The sequence below is a fragment of the Conger conger genome, chromosome 10 (genome assembly GCF_963514075.1).
Source record: "Conger conger chromosome 10, fConCon1.1, whole genome shotgun sequence".
In the NCBI taxonomy this organism is placed as follows: Eukaryota; Metazoa; Chordata; class Actinopteri; order Anguilliformes; family Congridae; genus Conger; species Conger conger.
The window spans coordinates 11,551,038-11,566,337 of record NC_083769.1 but is presented as its reverse complement, the minus strand read 5'-3'; the positions used below and the strand labels follow the sequence as shown (position 1 = coordinate 11,566,337).

Genomic DNA, 15,300 nt, shown 5'->3' with positions numbered 1-15,300 from the left:
TGAGCCAACCACCTGGAGTGACGTTAGCCGGCACCTTTTATCGGGCCGGCCCCCCAATCAGGCTCAATCAGCAATTAAGCCTCCTGCTGGACTGGCTGAAAAAAAACACAAAGACAAAATGACAGCAGAGCAAGAAGACATAAATGCTTAGGGATGTAACAAGTTATGCAGACAAAAACGCATTGTTATTGAGAGACGTCAGAAGAGAATTAACAGGCTGGTCAAAGCTGACAGTAACAAAAAACAAAGTTACAACAGTGGTATGCAGAAGAGCATCTCTGAACACACAACACCATAACTCTGTGTGGATAGGCTACAGCAGTAGAAGTCTAAAAAAATAAGTCTAATGAGTGTAATTATTAAATAGACCTTGTGGCTTCTGCTGAGGCAGAGTAATCAGAATGGAGCTGCACACAGTGTCCTTTTCTGCTCTGTAAGTGGAAGAACTTTAATAATGCGACTTCAAAGAATAATTATTTGTTAACATGAAAGAATGATGATTAAAAGGTATAATATGTAGTATGTGGGACATTACAAAAATGGCTATGTTGTGGAAAACCTGAATACATTCATAATATTGCTTTGGACATAAGGCATACAGTGTATAGTTGTGACTGCTTTCATTTTAATTTAATTTCACTGAACAATATTCTGAAATAAAAACGCAGTGTTTACAATTAACTTTCTGAAAATGTGCAACATGTATTTTCAAACTTATCTGTCTCTTGTGTCTGAACAATCGACTCTAACATTAACTGGTGTGAGTTTATCTATTTAAATTTTTGCATGAAAAATGTAATCCTTTAGCTACTCAAAAATAGACAGTGTATTGTTTAATTAAAATGTGTGTTTTCAATATGAAAACAATAAAATAATTTAATGTCAACTTTTTTTCAACCTGGAGCAGACATGGCAATTGCTTTCTCTCTGTTTCAGATGCAACAGCATTGCTGTTTTTTGATGAACAGACAGGTACAGATATCTATGCTTTGGCAGGGACATAACTACCATTCATTTGTTTTGTGGAAAACACACAGCAATTATAAAGCAGAATTTAAAAATATCATGGGAACTTCACAAAACACATGCTTTCTGAGAGACAGGAAGGGTTACAATATAAGGAATGCAAGTAATGAGGAAAATTATACAATTAGGAAAGTTTTGCATTTAGAAAATGTTATGTAGTTAAATTGAATTTAGTATTAAAGTGTATTAAAGCAAACAGTTCATTGTTAAACACTTATTTCATTCTGTTATAACTTGTTCAGCTGCACAGTCCAGTCCGGTGGTTCATCTGACTGCTAATCCTCCATGGTCAGCTGTGTTCCCTGGAGACACGATTAATCTCACCTGTCAGTTTAATGGATCTGAGGGGTGGACATTTTACTGGATCAGACACAGACTGGGGGGCCTAACACAACTTCCAGGCTCCAGTGGTGATGGCTCTGTGTTGGTCCTGGATGCTGTGACAGAAAGAGAGAGTGGAATGTATCAGTGTGTAGTTGCAAATGGGACAGACCGAGCTTTCAGTAACTTTCATAACATAACAGCATCTGGTAAATTGTGTAATGAAAACTAGTCCCCTCAAATAGTGTTTCATGTTTTTAAAACATTATGAAATTAAATAATGAAACAAATTCCATTCTGTATTCCCATGTGCATTTCAGCTACTCGTCCTCAGGCTGTCGTAGTCACAGATCCCCCAGCCTCAGTGATGTTCACAGGAGAAACCGTTACCTTGACTTGTGACATCAGGAAAGGGTCTGGCTGGAGATATTCATGGATGAGAAAAACCAAGAGACCATTCGACCATTGGACCAGTGCCCACAGTACTGAAAGCCAACAAAGGCACATCCTGCACTCTGTGAGAGAGTCAGACAGTGGAGAGTTCTTCTGTCAGGGTGAACGAGGACAAAACCCTGTTATCCAGTCTTTCCCTGGATCACTTGTGTTGAATGTGTCTGGTGAGTTTTTCTCCTGTCTTTAAGCATATGATCTTGTATGTATAAATGCTAAGAAATTAAAACTAAGCACACGTTTACTTTTATCAGAGGGAAAGCCAAAGCCTGTTATTACCCAGAATGCCCCCAGCAGAGAGATGTACACAGGAGAGAGTGTCACCCTGAGCTGTGGGTTTGGGGGAGATCCTGCTGGCTGGGAGTATCTCTGGTACAAAGACACACAGAGAACAGCTCTGCCCAACACAAGCAAGTCTGAAGGGTCCAGTTACACCATCAGCCCTGCTGCTCTGGCCCACAGTGGAGAGTACCGGTGTAGAGCTGCAATTGGAAGCAACCGTTTTTACAGTGATCCTATGACTTTAGACATATCTGGTGAGAACTATTACATGAGAAGAATGTGGGTTTGATTGATGTGTTTTTATAATGAAAAAAACAAATCTCACCAATGTGAAGAGGAATGTCATTATTTCAGTATCATGTGGGAGAGAAACCTGACACTCCAGCTACAGTAACTTTCTGTTCTTAATCAGTAGTGTAAGGCTTTGTGATTACAGACTCAATTGATGATATTGGTTTTGACATATAACACGTTGAGTTGGATTATAAGCATTATGGGATCTTGCAGCTCAGCCTCAGGCAGCAGTGACCCTGGATAATGGATGGATGGAGATCTTCTTGATCATCACTGATGGCAGTCTAATAATGAGATGTGAGCTTCAGGGAACCTCAGCCAACTGGAGCTACATATGGTACAGAGACGGAGCACTGATCTCAGTAAAGCACACTGGGGAGAGGCACACAGTGGAATTTTGGAATGGCTCCTATGATGGTGAATACAAATGTCAAGGAAACAGGACGGACAGAACGTACTACTCTCTCATCAGTGCAGGCTTCAAAACAACTAATATTCGTAAGTTTAATTAATCATTAAGACCACGGACAAGTAAAAGCTTAAATCCAGTGAAATAGCCATTGTACCCAAATATATACAGTGGGAGCAATAATTATTTGATCCCTTGCTTGATTTTGTAGGTTTGCCCATTAACATTGAGAGACAGAATATCACAAAATATTCCACAGTAACAACATGATATACATTTTATAAATGTATTATCGTATTTTTGCATGAAATAAGTATTTGATCCCCTACCAATCAGCAATAATTCTGGCTCCCACAGACCAGTTAGTTTTCCATTAAGAAGCACTCCTAATCTCAACTCATTACCCAAAACACCTGTGTCAACTTGTTACATCGTTATGTAGCTGTATAAAAGACACCTGTCCACACAATCATTCAGATTCCAACGTTTCCACCATGGCCAAGACAAAGGAGCTGTCGAAGGGGCTGTCGAAGGACATCAGGGACAAAATTGTAGACCTGCACAAGGCTGGGATGGGCTACAAGAAAATAAGCAAGCAGCTTGGTGAGAAGTTAACAACTGTTGGAGCAATTATTAGAAAATTGAAGAAAGTCACCACCAATCTCCCTCGGTCTGGGGGTCCACGCAAGATCTAGCCTCGTGGGATATCCCTGGCCGCTGCACTTAGCGGATCCATTCAACCTTGGCCAGAGTGCTGGTGCAGGTGTGTCATGGGCAATTAGTAGAATATTAGATCGGCATAATCAAAGGGGAGGATGGTATGAACGGAGATTACTGTTGGCTCAACAAGATACGGCACGTCAGGTGATAATCTCCCAAGCAGCAGATGTACATCCCGCTCAATTGGGTCCAAATATAACTGCAATTTTGAGTCATGTGCCCTCTTATGGGCAACACCCTACTAGATCGAAGGCCCTGTTGTACAGTTACTATATGAGATTAATACGAGCCTCAGAGACAATTGGGGATGGGGGAATAGTAGCCACAACCTTAGCAGGGAGTGGGAACTTTGGTGGCAGTAGTAAAGATAGCTTAGAGGCGTTAATGGGGGTAGCTCAGGCTGTCAATGTCAATTCCATTGGTTCCCCCGTGTTCCTGATAATATGGAATCGCACCGAGGATGAAATGGGGAGGTTGTATCGAGGCTGTAAACCATATCGTATGCCTTCTCAATACGCAACGCAAGCTGAGCACTTTGAAAAAGGCACTGAACCGACAGATAAAGTAGAAAGAAAATTGTTAAATGAAATCTGGGATATGGCCTATCCAGGCCTAGGAGGGCCAGGCGATTCCAGAAGGGCCGGAGGCCGGAGGAGGGACTCCTTGATTTCTATGACAGGGCTCAGAGAAGACCTTGAAGACTGGGATGGAATAGCCCCTTCGGCGCCTCCTCCTGATCGTTCTGAACATCCCCCTGGTTGGGAGGGGATTCCATGGCATTCACTCATACAAGGAAAGAGGAGCCGCATAAATCCTACCAGCACGGTTGCAGGAGCACGAGGATCTGACCCCGTCGGAGATGAGTGGGATGAGGATCCTCAGCTAGGCCCCTGCAGATTGCAGCCTGGGGCCTTAGTAAGGCCAGGGACTCCATATCCATCACTGCCACCATCGTCGCTAGGGCCGGAAGGGCCTAAGCCTAGGGGCATACCCGTATTACCACTACCACCACCACCCCCTCCATTTAATCCTCCCCCTGCTGATCCAAACGACGGATTAACATGGCCACAACCTTTACCTGACACAGTGAACAGGCAATTAGAATCCCTACTACCCTCCACACCCCTAAATCCAAACTCAAGAGTCCCTGAATCCCTACAAAGACCAAACCCCCTAGGCCCAACCCCTAGAGGGGGTGATGAGGGGGCAAGGCCTGCACCTCCAACGGCACCACTTGCACTGATCAGTGTGGGAAGACCTCAGGTGAGCCCTCAGGTGAGGGGAGAGACTCTGGTGGGACACGAGGGCCTGCTGGGGGATCACCCGAACCACAAAGAAGGGGAGCAGATGGACCTTGGGGTCCTATACAGACGAACAGACCTCCTCCATACCCACATACAGATGAAGAGGAGGACTCCGAGCCAGAACTGGCTAACGTGTGGCAAACAATCCCTGTTCAGCGGATGAAGGGCCGAATTAGGTCCAGAAAATCATATGATTTAGGTGAAGCTAGTAGACCCTTTGCGGCTGAGCCTGAACCAGGACCAATTATAGCAGAAGGGGGAAGCTTTATGTACCCTCTCCGAACCCAGCGAAGATGTGGCTATCCCGAAGACCTCCCTATCAGGAGCGTAGGGCCACTTTCCCGGGTGACAGGGAAGATAGTAGTCCCTCAGACACAGGCCCTACAGCTTATGTCTTTACCTGAGCAGGAAGACATGCGACTGGCCGGCTACACTGATAGGGTAATAAGAACTGCAGTCAAAGGAGGATACAGCCACCTGAGAGGAGTAGTTAGAGATGCCATGGATAACCCAATCATAGAGGAAAGAGATCCAGATGGAAGATATAGCAGGCAACGCCTGCCTACCTTATGATATTCAAGAAATGGAGTATGACTATGATCCAAGACCCCCTGAACCTCCTAGCGAGAAAATATGGAAAAGACCTGAAACCAGATCAAGAACAAGAGAAAGAACGAGGGTGGGATTCCTAGATACAGTCGAAATACCTAGTAGGGAATTTTTAGGCCCAAACGAAAAGGAAAAAGAATACCGACACTCTACACCTCAGGGAATTCAGATGAGCAAGTTTGCCCCTTTTCAAACTGGTGAGTTGTTGAGTCAGATAGACAACTGCACCAATGTACTTAATGAAATCAAAGCCATTCCTGATCCACGTCCAGGGGAGGATATGGACGCTTATGTGCGGAGAACATGACAAAAACTGACCAAAGCAGGGGCCTCAGTAATGGCTCGAAAAATGTGGTGGGCCAGGACTGGAGCAGGAGTATATGATGCTGATGCAGAAGAGGAAGAGATGTTGGCAGAAGCTGGATATCATCTAAATCAGGGGCTAATCTCAGCATTAAGAGATGCAAAAGTAAGCCTAAAAGAAGGCAGCAGCCTTCTGTATGTTTTTAATGACCTGGCTGCTACTGTTCCCGCCTCTCAGTTGCAGGAGGCCCTAATCGAGGTTACACGAAACAGGCCTGGACATGAAAGGTTCCTGGCCCTCCCCGAAGGAAGCACTATGACAGAAATGAGAGAAGCAGTGAAATGCTCAGATCGAGTGTCAAAATACTACACTCAAAGGGCAGCTGATAAGAAGGAAAAAGAAAAAGGAAGAAAAGATAAGGCAGAAAAGGGAGGGACAGCAACCCCCTCTGCACCCAGAACTCTGTCAAACCCAATACCTGAACATCTCAGGAGAAGGGAAGGCTCCTCACCCGCTCAGGCTAGATCAGACCCAGGGTCAAAAAGAACGCAATATCAAAAATACTCTGACGAGGAGTGGGCTGCTCTTACAGTGGAGAAGAGAGCGGAAATCCGGGCCCAGAGACAAGCAGCTTTAGAAAAACGCCGGCAGACGGCCCCACAATAGGAAATTGACAAGGGCATGAGCCTCCCTGGGAAAGAGATCAAACATTACACAATAGTTGAGAAAGATAATCTACCCTATGTACAGATTGATGGAGTTGAGTACCTAATCGATACTGGCGCCCAACTAGATATGGTAACCGGAGGCTCAGACCTGGAGTCAACAGGAAATTAAGTGATAGTAATGGGAATAGGTGGAACTATGCAGTTGATGGAAAAAGTTAAAGGGCCATTTGGACCTGCAATAGGAGGAGACATAAACATAATAGGATTTCCAACAGCTAAACAACTAGGATTATTAAAACGGATAAATTGGTATAGATCGATATGCATAGCTGATGAAATTAACAAACAGATTGAGTTAACTAACTGCGACCCTAAAAAGCTGAAAGAAGTGTTAATGCAAGGCAAATATGCTATAGGTAAAAATCAATGTGGTTTGATCGATATGAAACCATACACAATAGAAGGAGGAATACATCAATACCAAAGACAATACCCTGTAAAAGCAGCAGCTATCCAGGAGCTGGTGGTAAATATTGCTGAATTAGAACCACAGGGGGTACTGAAGCGAGTAACTTCAACTATAACAAATAGCCCGTTACAAGCCGTGGGCAAACCAGATGGCACTTTTCGAGTAGTGATTAATTATAAGGCACTGAACCGCGTCACCACACCCGATAGGAGACAAATGATTCACCTGTCAGCCAGTTTGAAAATGATACAGGCACTAAAATACAAAACATGTCTAGATTTAGCTAATGGGTTCTGGAGTGTACCAATCGATGAAGCTAATCAAGCCAAAACAGCATTTACGTTTAAGAACACGGCATATGTGTGGACACGGCTCCCACAGGGTTTTTGTAATAGCCCAAATGTGTTTCAGGTGGAAATTATAAGAATCCTTGAAGGTATTGATTGTATGATATACATTGATGATATATTCTTCTCTCATGACACTGAAGAAGAGCATCTAGCAGCAATTTGCGAAAATTCTCAAACGATTGAAGGAACATGGGTTACTGATATCCCTAAAGAAAAGTCAAATAGGGCGAAACAAAGTAAACTATCTGGGATTTGAAATAGGGGAGGGACGAGCCCTAGCGGAAAGTTTCAAAAATAAGATTAGTCAAATTGCACAACCCAAAAGCAAGCGACAGCTGCAACAAATTTTAGGATTATGTAACTATGTGAGAGGGCATGTCCCTGACTATCAAGCACGAGCTCAACCCATTTACAAAGTGCTACAGCGAGATCCATTTGAATGGAAGGCAGAGGATCAGGAAAATTTAGAGAGACTGGTCAAAGGTATCAGCCAAGCCAAAATAACCGTGGCTAGAAATCCCACATTAAAACTCAGAGTAGAGCTGAGAGCAGGGATAAAAATAGGGTCTGTAATTCTAGCAAATGATGGAGGTGAGGTCATTTCGTATTACACCTCTGCCTTTTCACCGACAGAAATAAAATATACTGCAGAAGAGAAGATACTAACTCTTATGAGAAAATATCAGCTCGAGATGATGAACATAGCTCAAGGAGCTAAGACGGTAATTGTTACCTCGTTACCCGCAATAAAAGGAATCATGAAAAAGGACATTGAAACTGCCCGAGCCTATAACTCCAGATGGGATGCCTGGTCTGCCATGTTGTTAAACACAGATTGGGAATATGAGACAGAAGAATTACCCGAACTGTATGTAGAGGATCAAGAAACGATTCCCCAATATCCTCAATTAGAAGGAAAAAGGATAACTATATTTTCAGATGGAAGTAAGACTAAACAAATGGGTAATCAGGATATATAATTAAAAGCGATACAGAGGAACTCGACAGGAAAGCTTTTTCTGTGATAGGAACTGCACAGAAAGCTGAAGTAGCAGCAGCCGTTGCTGGAGTAAAAGCAGCTGTACAGATGGGGCATAGGAAGTTACACACGGCCTTTTATAAAATGTTCCAAAGGGAATATGAAACCAAAGAAACAGGGAGACCAGTAGTAAATACCGCTCCTCTGTGCCCCCTACAGGTAGGAGATCAAGTCAGAACTAAAAATCAAGGCCCACAACCAGGTGTCCCTGTAAAGGTGAGGTTCGGACCAATAGATGGGTAGAAAAAGTGTTAGATAAAAATACGGTAGAATTGGAAAAGGGAGGAATAACCTCAGTGGCACAGTGTAAGAAAATATAATGGAGGTAGGACCACATAAATATTTACTGCCTAAAAGCTTATTCCCTAAAGTCTGGGTCAAGGTGGTCAGACAGACAGATGGGACATTTAGAGTTTTAACAGCTAGAAAATGTTATGACCTGGCAGAAAATGGAGGCCAGAAATTAATAAAACCCTGTCCAGTGCTGGAAGATATTAAAGGACCAGGCTGTTGCATCCTGTGTTCATGTAATGAGTTAAGGCCAGGATATCAGGGACCTGGTGGGGCAAGAGTACCCCCAAAAATAGAGGGGTTACCAGGGGATGCCCTATGGGGAATGACAACCCAGACAGGGCATTCTCCAGTAGTGATGATGCACAGATTAGTGGTCTGTGGACAATGCAGAATTAGCATTGCGACAAATACCACTTTCCTCATGGCTAGATAGAGGGGCCTGAGAAGGGGGGGCAGCCTAGGAAAAAATGTTACTGCCTTGAAACAGCAGAAGGGGAACTTGTGACATGTAATGAGTGCAGAGAACTCACTTTCGAGGGATCAGCTGTAGCAGCAGGCCTCACTCATGAATTAATCCCCTATGATAAAAACGAGACCTCCAAAGGTCAGGAAAAGTCAACATACGCCCAGCCCATTATGGGTAGACAACGAGACGACCAACTAAGAAATGTTATTGAACAGACATACAACTACGGGCCCACCTGGCCTGCTGATGGTTAACCGAAGGGGGGAAACAGATACCAGACCTATGAGGTTTAGGTGAAAAGCCATAAATAGAGAAGGAAGAGTAGTATGGAGATTAACAGATTATAAAGAGGAAGTTAAAAATTGTCTGTACCCACCAGAAGATGCTGAAGTACTATACGTACCTTTTGGGGATCATACAACCATGGTACAGCATGGTACAGCAGTAATACAGACCTATTAATGAGAAAGTTCAAAGCTAGAGCACAAAAAGTAGGGCAAGTGGCTTACTTCAGGTTGCACGCTTTCCCTGTAGAAGGGATATTAAAAGGGGTGAGAAGACAATTAACTGTGTGCGCAGAAGGCCTAATTGATGATAAAGGGCAAGTGAGAGAAACAATTGTGGTTGAGGAATCTCGGCGGGGAGCCACAGGGCGGATAAACCCTCGCCACAACTATTCTGATGATAAAGATGAGGCCACAGGGCCTCTCTACACACTAACCATAACAGTTACCACCAGAGTTGTGGTTGGCGAAGGTGTATACTCTGTTTCAGCTAGGCACTCAGTTGAACCCCAGTCTGCAGACGAAGAGGGAGGAGAAGCAGACGCTACGGGAAAAGCAGCTGAACCTGTAGTTCCAGACACCGAGCCAGAGTACAAGGACGTCAGCGATTTTGCTACTCCAATACCACTGAGAGATAACCTGAGCAATGGAGGACCTAGTGATGCTTCTCAGCAACGACGCCCAAGGAGGCCGAGAATGTCGTGTTTCAGCGGGTGTTTCCGATCAGGAACTGCTGACAGAGTACATGAAAATCAGAAACCAAAAGAAAAATCAAAAAATCCTACGCAGTGAGTCTTTGAAGAAGGAACAAGATCGGGAAAGGAAAGGGTTAGCAATAATAGGGTTAATATTTCTTATAGCAGTCCTAAGATTAGGAAGTTATGTAATGAAATATAGAGTCCCTTACCAATACACATGCGTTACTAAGGAAATAAATGTGATCTGGTGTGAATACAACATGACATCACCAGGAAGTAAAAACAGTACTGAAAATTGCAGTCAGAAAATGAAAAACGAAACATGCTGTCACTATTTAACTTGCGGAGGTCAGAAATCCAGTATGATAGAATGTGATGTCAGCTGTATCAGCACAGATGGGAAACAGAAATGTTCAAGAGGCAGGCAAACTCAATATTGTCCAAGCTCATTGGGGCGTAAAGTAAAGCGGGAGGTCCCGACAAAAAATACTCAAAGGGCGAGGAGATGAGAGCTTAAATACCCCTTGATTATAAGGAAAGGGTTAGCGAGTCAAACTGGACTTCGATGGTCGCAATTAGAACAACGAGGAATAATATGGGGACCCACAACACCACTACTCACTAGTCTATATATAGGGGACCCGCAACAATATCCAAAAATAGATAAGTCAATAATGATGCAAAAGGAACTAGGGTGGACAAATACATATGTATATCAGAATAGAACTTTACTGTGTACATTAGCCTATTGGAGTCAAGGTAAATTTCGAAAGGGCATTTGGGCAGCCGATACAATCCAAGCACGGCCATCTTTGTTGATTAAGACAGTAATACCTTCTCGAGAATTAGTAGAGGAGATACTTCAGAAAGAAAAGGAGATGATAGAAGAAATGAGGCAGTATGCAATATCGGTAAATACGGAAGACGAAAAAGATATAAGGGAAAAATCAATCTCTAAAAACGACGTTAAAAAGGGTGTAATGACAATGGCATGCACATGGGAAGGCGATGAATACGTAACCTTCAGATATAGGCCCGTAGAAGAACAACTTAGAAATTGGATAAGTTGGTACTGGACTAAAGTTATGAAAGGAAAAAACAAATTACAGGGCAGAATGGATTCATTATACGTTAATGAGTGGTTGGTGGGAGGCCTATGCTGGAGATATAGGGAATAATGCACAAAACCAGGATTATTTCAAAAATGATATCCCTGACTACTTTACGCCACCACTCAGGACTAATTACACAGGGAAGCAAGAACATGGAGTTAAGCCTCAACTAATTAATTTTAATGATAAATACTAATCAGAGGAATACTATATGTCATTTTTGTATGCTTAAGGTGCAGGCGACATAGACAACAGTATGCATACCACAAGCTCGAGTCTCAAGAACAAGAGCATGAGCATCATCGTACTGAAATCTTGTCCAGACGACTCCGGCAGGAAATCACTGATTTTTAAGAAGGGAGGCCTACGATAGACATAATAATGGCAACTTGGAACAGTTCCTATGAGCCCCCATGAGCCCCATGAGCCAAACCGGGAATGTATCAGGGGAAGGAAATCTGGGAGTGCAGGAGAATGGTGAAGCAGTACCGTTAGCTCTATCCATGGTGAGATCCCTCCTCCGAGCTCTTGATTTGAATCTTGGTAACATAGTAACAGTAATTAAACTCATTAGGAGGAAAAATTGTTAATTGAGTTCTAAAACCAAAGCATGGTTTTATTTGGTTACTAGGAATGCGGAAGGGCAAGATTTCAGACAAAGATGACAGATATAATTTGAATGCTAAATATGACATTTGATTTTTTTTTGTCAATAACAGGCACCTTATGAATACAAATATGGAATTACAAATTTACTAAGTGGCTGGTATTAGTACAACATGCATTGACTGTGGGTTATCTAAATTCTAATTTTTCTAGTAGGCAAGTGTTAAGAATTAATATAAATTATATACCTGGTCATGCTCGTGTTTGATGGGTCACAAATAATAACAGTCCTCAGTTGTCCATGGAAAAGCGGATACTTGTGAATCAAAGTGTAGGGGCAGGAGCCCAGAGAATGATTTATATCTCTCGTGTACCTAGAAATCAAAACTGTCACCTGAAGCCTAGGGCCTCCAAACAAAGAAGGGGATTTAACAGAGTCCTCAAACTATCCAATCATAGTTCACAGGAGTCCTCACACTAAAGTTACAAATCCAAGACTAAACTCCAAAGAGAGGTGTCCCATGTAAGAACAGTTGCATGGCCTCCTTCACCAAACCAGCAAACTGTATACATAAATCCACGCATCCAACAGAGATGTAACTTGATCCGTTGGACGTTTAAGATTGATTGGAAAAATCCTGCTGGTTAATAAATAACCATTCTCAAAGTGAAAAGAGAAATCTCGTAGTGCGTGTCCATAAGAAAAATAATAATAATAATAATCCCCCAAATTGTCCACCGGGCCTAGTTGAAACAGTGTAAATTCATGAAAGAATTAAGTTCCCAGGGAGTGCGTGGATGCCTGGAATGCGTCTGCTTGAACATGAAGACAACGCTCAGGAATGAATTGAATTGAATACGAGGCTTCTGTAGAGGAGTGGCTTTTGGGACTATTGGTAGCATCATTGTTTTGTTCTTTTATTTTTGTTTTTATATTAGCACACTGCGGATGTGCAACTGTCTAAAATGAGGTGGGTAACGATGGAGTGAGGCACGAAACAGGCACATTACTGTTGGATAAGCTTGCTATGTGTGTGGCTTAGAAGCCGCAAAAGGGGGAAAATTATATAGAATATTTTCCATAGTTATTCCTAGTTATTCTATGATAATCTTATGAATCAGTATGATTATCTTATGTTATTCTATGTATCAGGATGAGCAAAGTAGACAAATTATTTTCTCTTTAAACATGTTATCGTTTATCTGATAAAAGGAGGGATTATGGAAGAAAAGAATAATATAACCTAGGATTTATATATCCAGATATGTATTCTCATGCATATAGTCAGAGGACTGCTTAAAAGAATAAATTGTGCTCATGACAGATAACCAGAAAAAATGTAAGGGAGGGGTGAGTGCTCTCCTCAGCTTACGTCATATAGGCATATGTGCAGGAGATAGGGCAGAACACTCTCCCATTGGTAGGTGCGCTCATGGGCTTGGTTGATGATAAAAAACAATGAGGAGGATGACAGATGGGAGCCCAGTTAGTACTTGGTACTCCCTACCGTTTGATACCTGGATATTAAAGCTGTATGGGTTAATTGAGAGGCACATACGGGCTAAGATTGGCTTAGTGCGAGGGGTTGAAGGGGGTGTCGAGGACCCGGCCCTAGGCCCACCTGATGAGAGATTGACGGGGGATGGGTTAGGAAGGAATGCATTGTTAACCCCTCGCACACGCCATTGAGGTGGTAGCAAGAACGCCCGTAAGAGGAAAAATATGCGGTTCAGAGATAATGAGCAGCCCTACTTGTCAGCGGAGGAGTCTGAAGTCGGGGGACTCTATATAGACTAGAATGAGTTCCAGCATGACCTTGGAGGAGATTCAACATGCTGAGCGAGCAGTCGGGGAATACCCCAACCCTACAGGGGAGGAGCACAATGCCTGGCTAAAGCAAAAAGATAAGGAAAACGGAAGGGATGTCAATACCGAAAGAATATTAAGAGACTTTAAGGGCCTTCCTGATTATAATCTGATAATGTATTGGATAGATTCAAAGGACTGACTGTAGAGGAGTTAGGGGATGATTTACACTCAGCTATTAGCTGGATGTCCTTTGTAGATCCCTTAAGGCGCCACAAAAAAGGGCACTTGAAGAGTGTATTGAGATGGTGGCAGGCACTAACTTCGGGCTTGCATGAGGTCAAAGTGTGGAGAAAGTCAAGGAGAGACTATGAAATTGAGACAGACACCAGTGATGAATAGGTTCCTTAAAAAATTACATAAGAGCTAGTGTTTTTCCACTTGTATATTGAGATGGTGGAAACTCCCAACTGGAGGGGCACATGAGATAAAGTATTGGGGAAACTTCCTTTGAGGTATGAGAAAATGACAATGAGACAAACAATAGTGATGAATATGTTCATTAAAAAAGTTGCATAAGAGACAAATGTCTTCCCACAGGGTATACTGGGGACATTTCTTATCAAAAAAAGGTACACTTTCATACGAGCTAAGGATATACAAGGAGTGAGCTTTTAGACGTTAAAAAAGCAGGAAAAAAGAAGGAGAAGAAAGAAAAAAAAGCATCTTAGAATTTTGCTTCAGAAGATATCTATGGGCTGTTGAAGAGAGAGCAGCGCAGGACTGCTGTAGTCAAGCTGGAGTGGCGCGCTCCCTCTGCGCGCCACTCCAGGATCTGGATATGGAGAACAGAGTGATGTACGCGGTGCAGACTTAGCCCAAGAGTTGTGGCAACAGGACTGATGTCGAAAGAGCAACGCAGAACAACTATAATCAAGCTTGAGTGGTAATTATAATCTATATTACTTGTAGAAGTAGGAAAAGTAATACATAGAAGTAATACATTATAAGTTTCCTTTTATTTTTATGTCTTATTTTTAATTAAGGTACTATATAAGGTAGAAAAATGTAGAGAAGTTTTTAGAGTTTAGATAAACATAATATTCTAGGAATAGTTTCTTTTAAACGTCCAGAAGGGGGAGCTATAGGATAAGGCTAAGGCCAAAGAGGATGGGTATTTGAGGGGTGTACCTTGAATTTAACATCTGGTGGAAAGGTAAATTAGAAAGAGCTAAAGGGGTATATGGAATTTCCATGTGATTAGCAAACTGAAAGATGATGTATAACCTGTCAGCTGTATAACTCTATTCTTTTGATTGATTATAATAAAGTATATCTTACTATAATCATATGTGATGAAGGTTCTTTTAGAGGAATACAGTGAATACAGGACATCGTATACCAGATTTGCATCACACCCTTCACTTCGAGACTGGGCTGGAAGTTCAGTAGAACTTACCAGGGCTCCAGGACGTTCGGAGTACTTAAAGGAAAAGAGAGTTCGTCCCCGAGACACCTCCTGGTGAGGTACTGTGAGGTCAGAGCTCGGCAAGGGGTTCATGGCTCACGACACAGTAAGGGGAGGATCACTGACTAAAATCCTTCAGACCTTTTGCTCTGTGCTTGTTGCCTGCTCTCTTGCTGAACTTTAGTTAATTTTATGGGGCCTTTGCTCATCTTCATCACGGGTATGAACAATTTTGGATGGCACTATACTGTACATGAATACACAAGGCTGATTTTCCAATCCTGTATTGGCACAGGTTTGGAATCTAGTTTTAATGTTTT

At 42.6% G+C, this 15,300-nt stretch overlaps 1 protein-coding gene across 1 annotated transcript in view; it reads left to right on the top strand.

The window, feature by feature from the left end:
• The window catches only part of LOC133138660 (Fc receptor-like protein 5), a 48,099-nt gene that overhangs the window by 17,000 nt on the left and 15,799 nt on the right, over nt 1-15,300 (top strand). Inside the window, exon 7 of the mRNA XM_061257595.1 lies at nt 2,052-2,273. Within this exon, the coding sequence (XP_061113579.1) occupies nt 2,052-2,273 (222 nt within the window). The remainder of the gene's footprint in view (nt 1-2,051; nt 2,274-15,300) is intronic.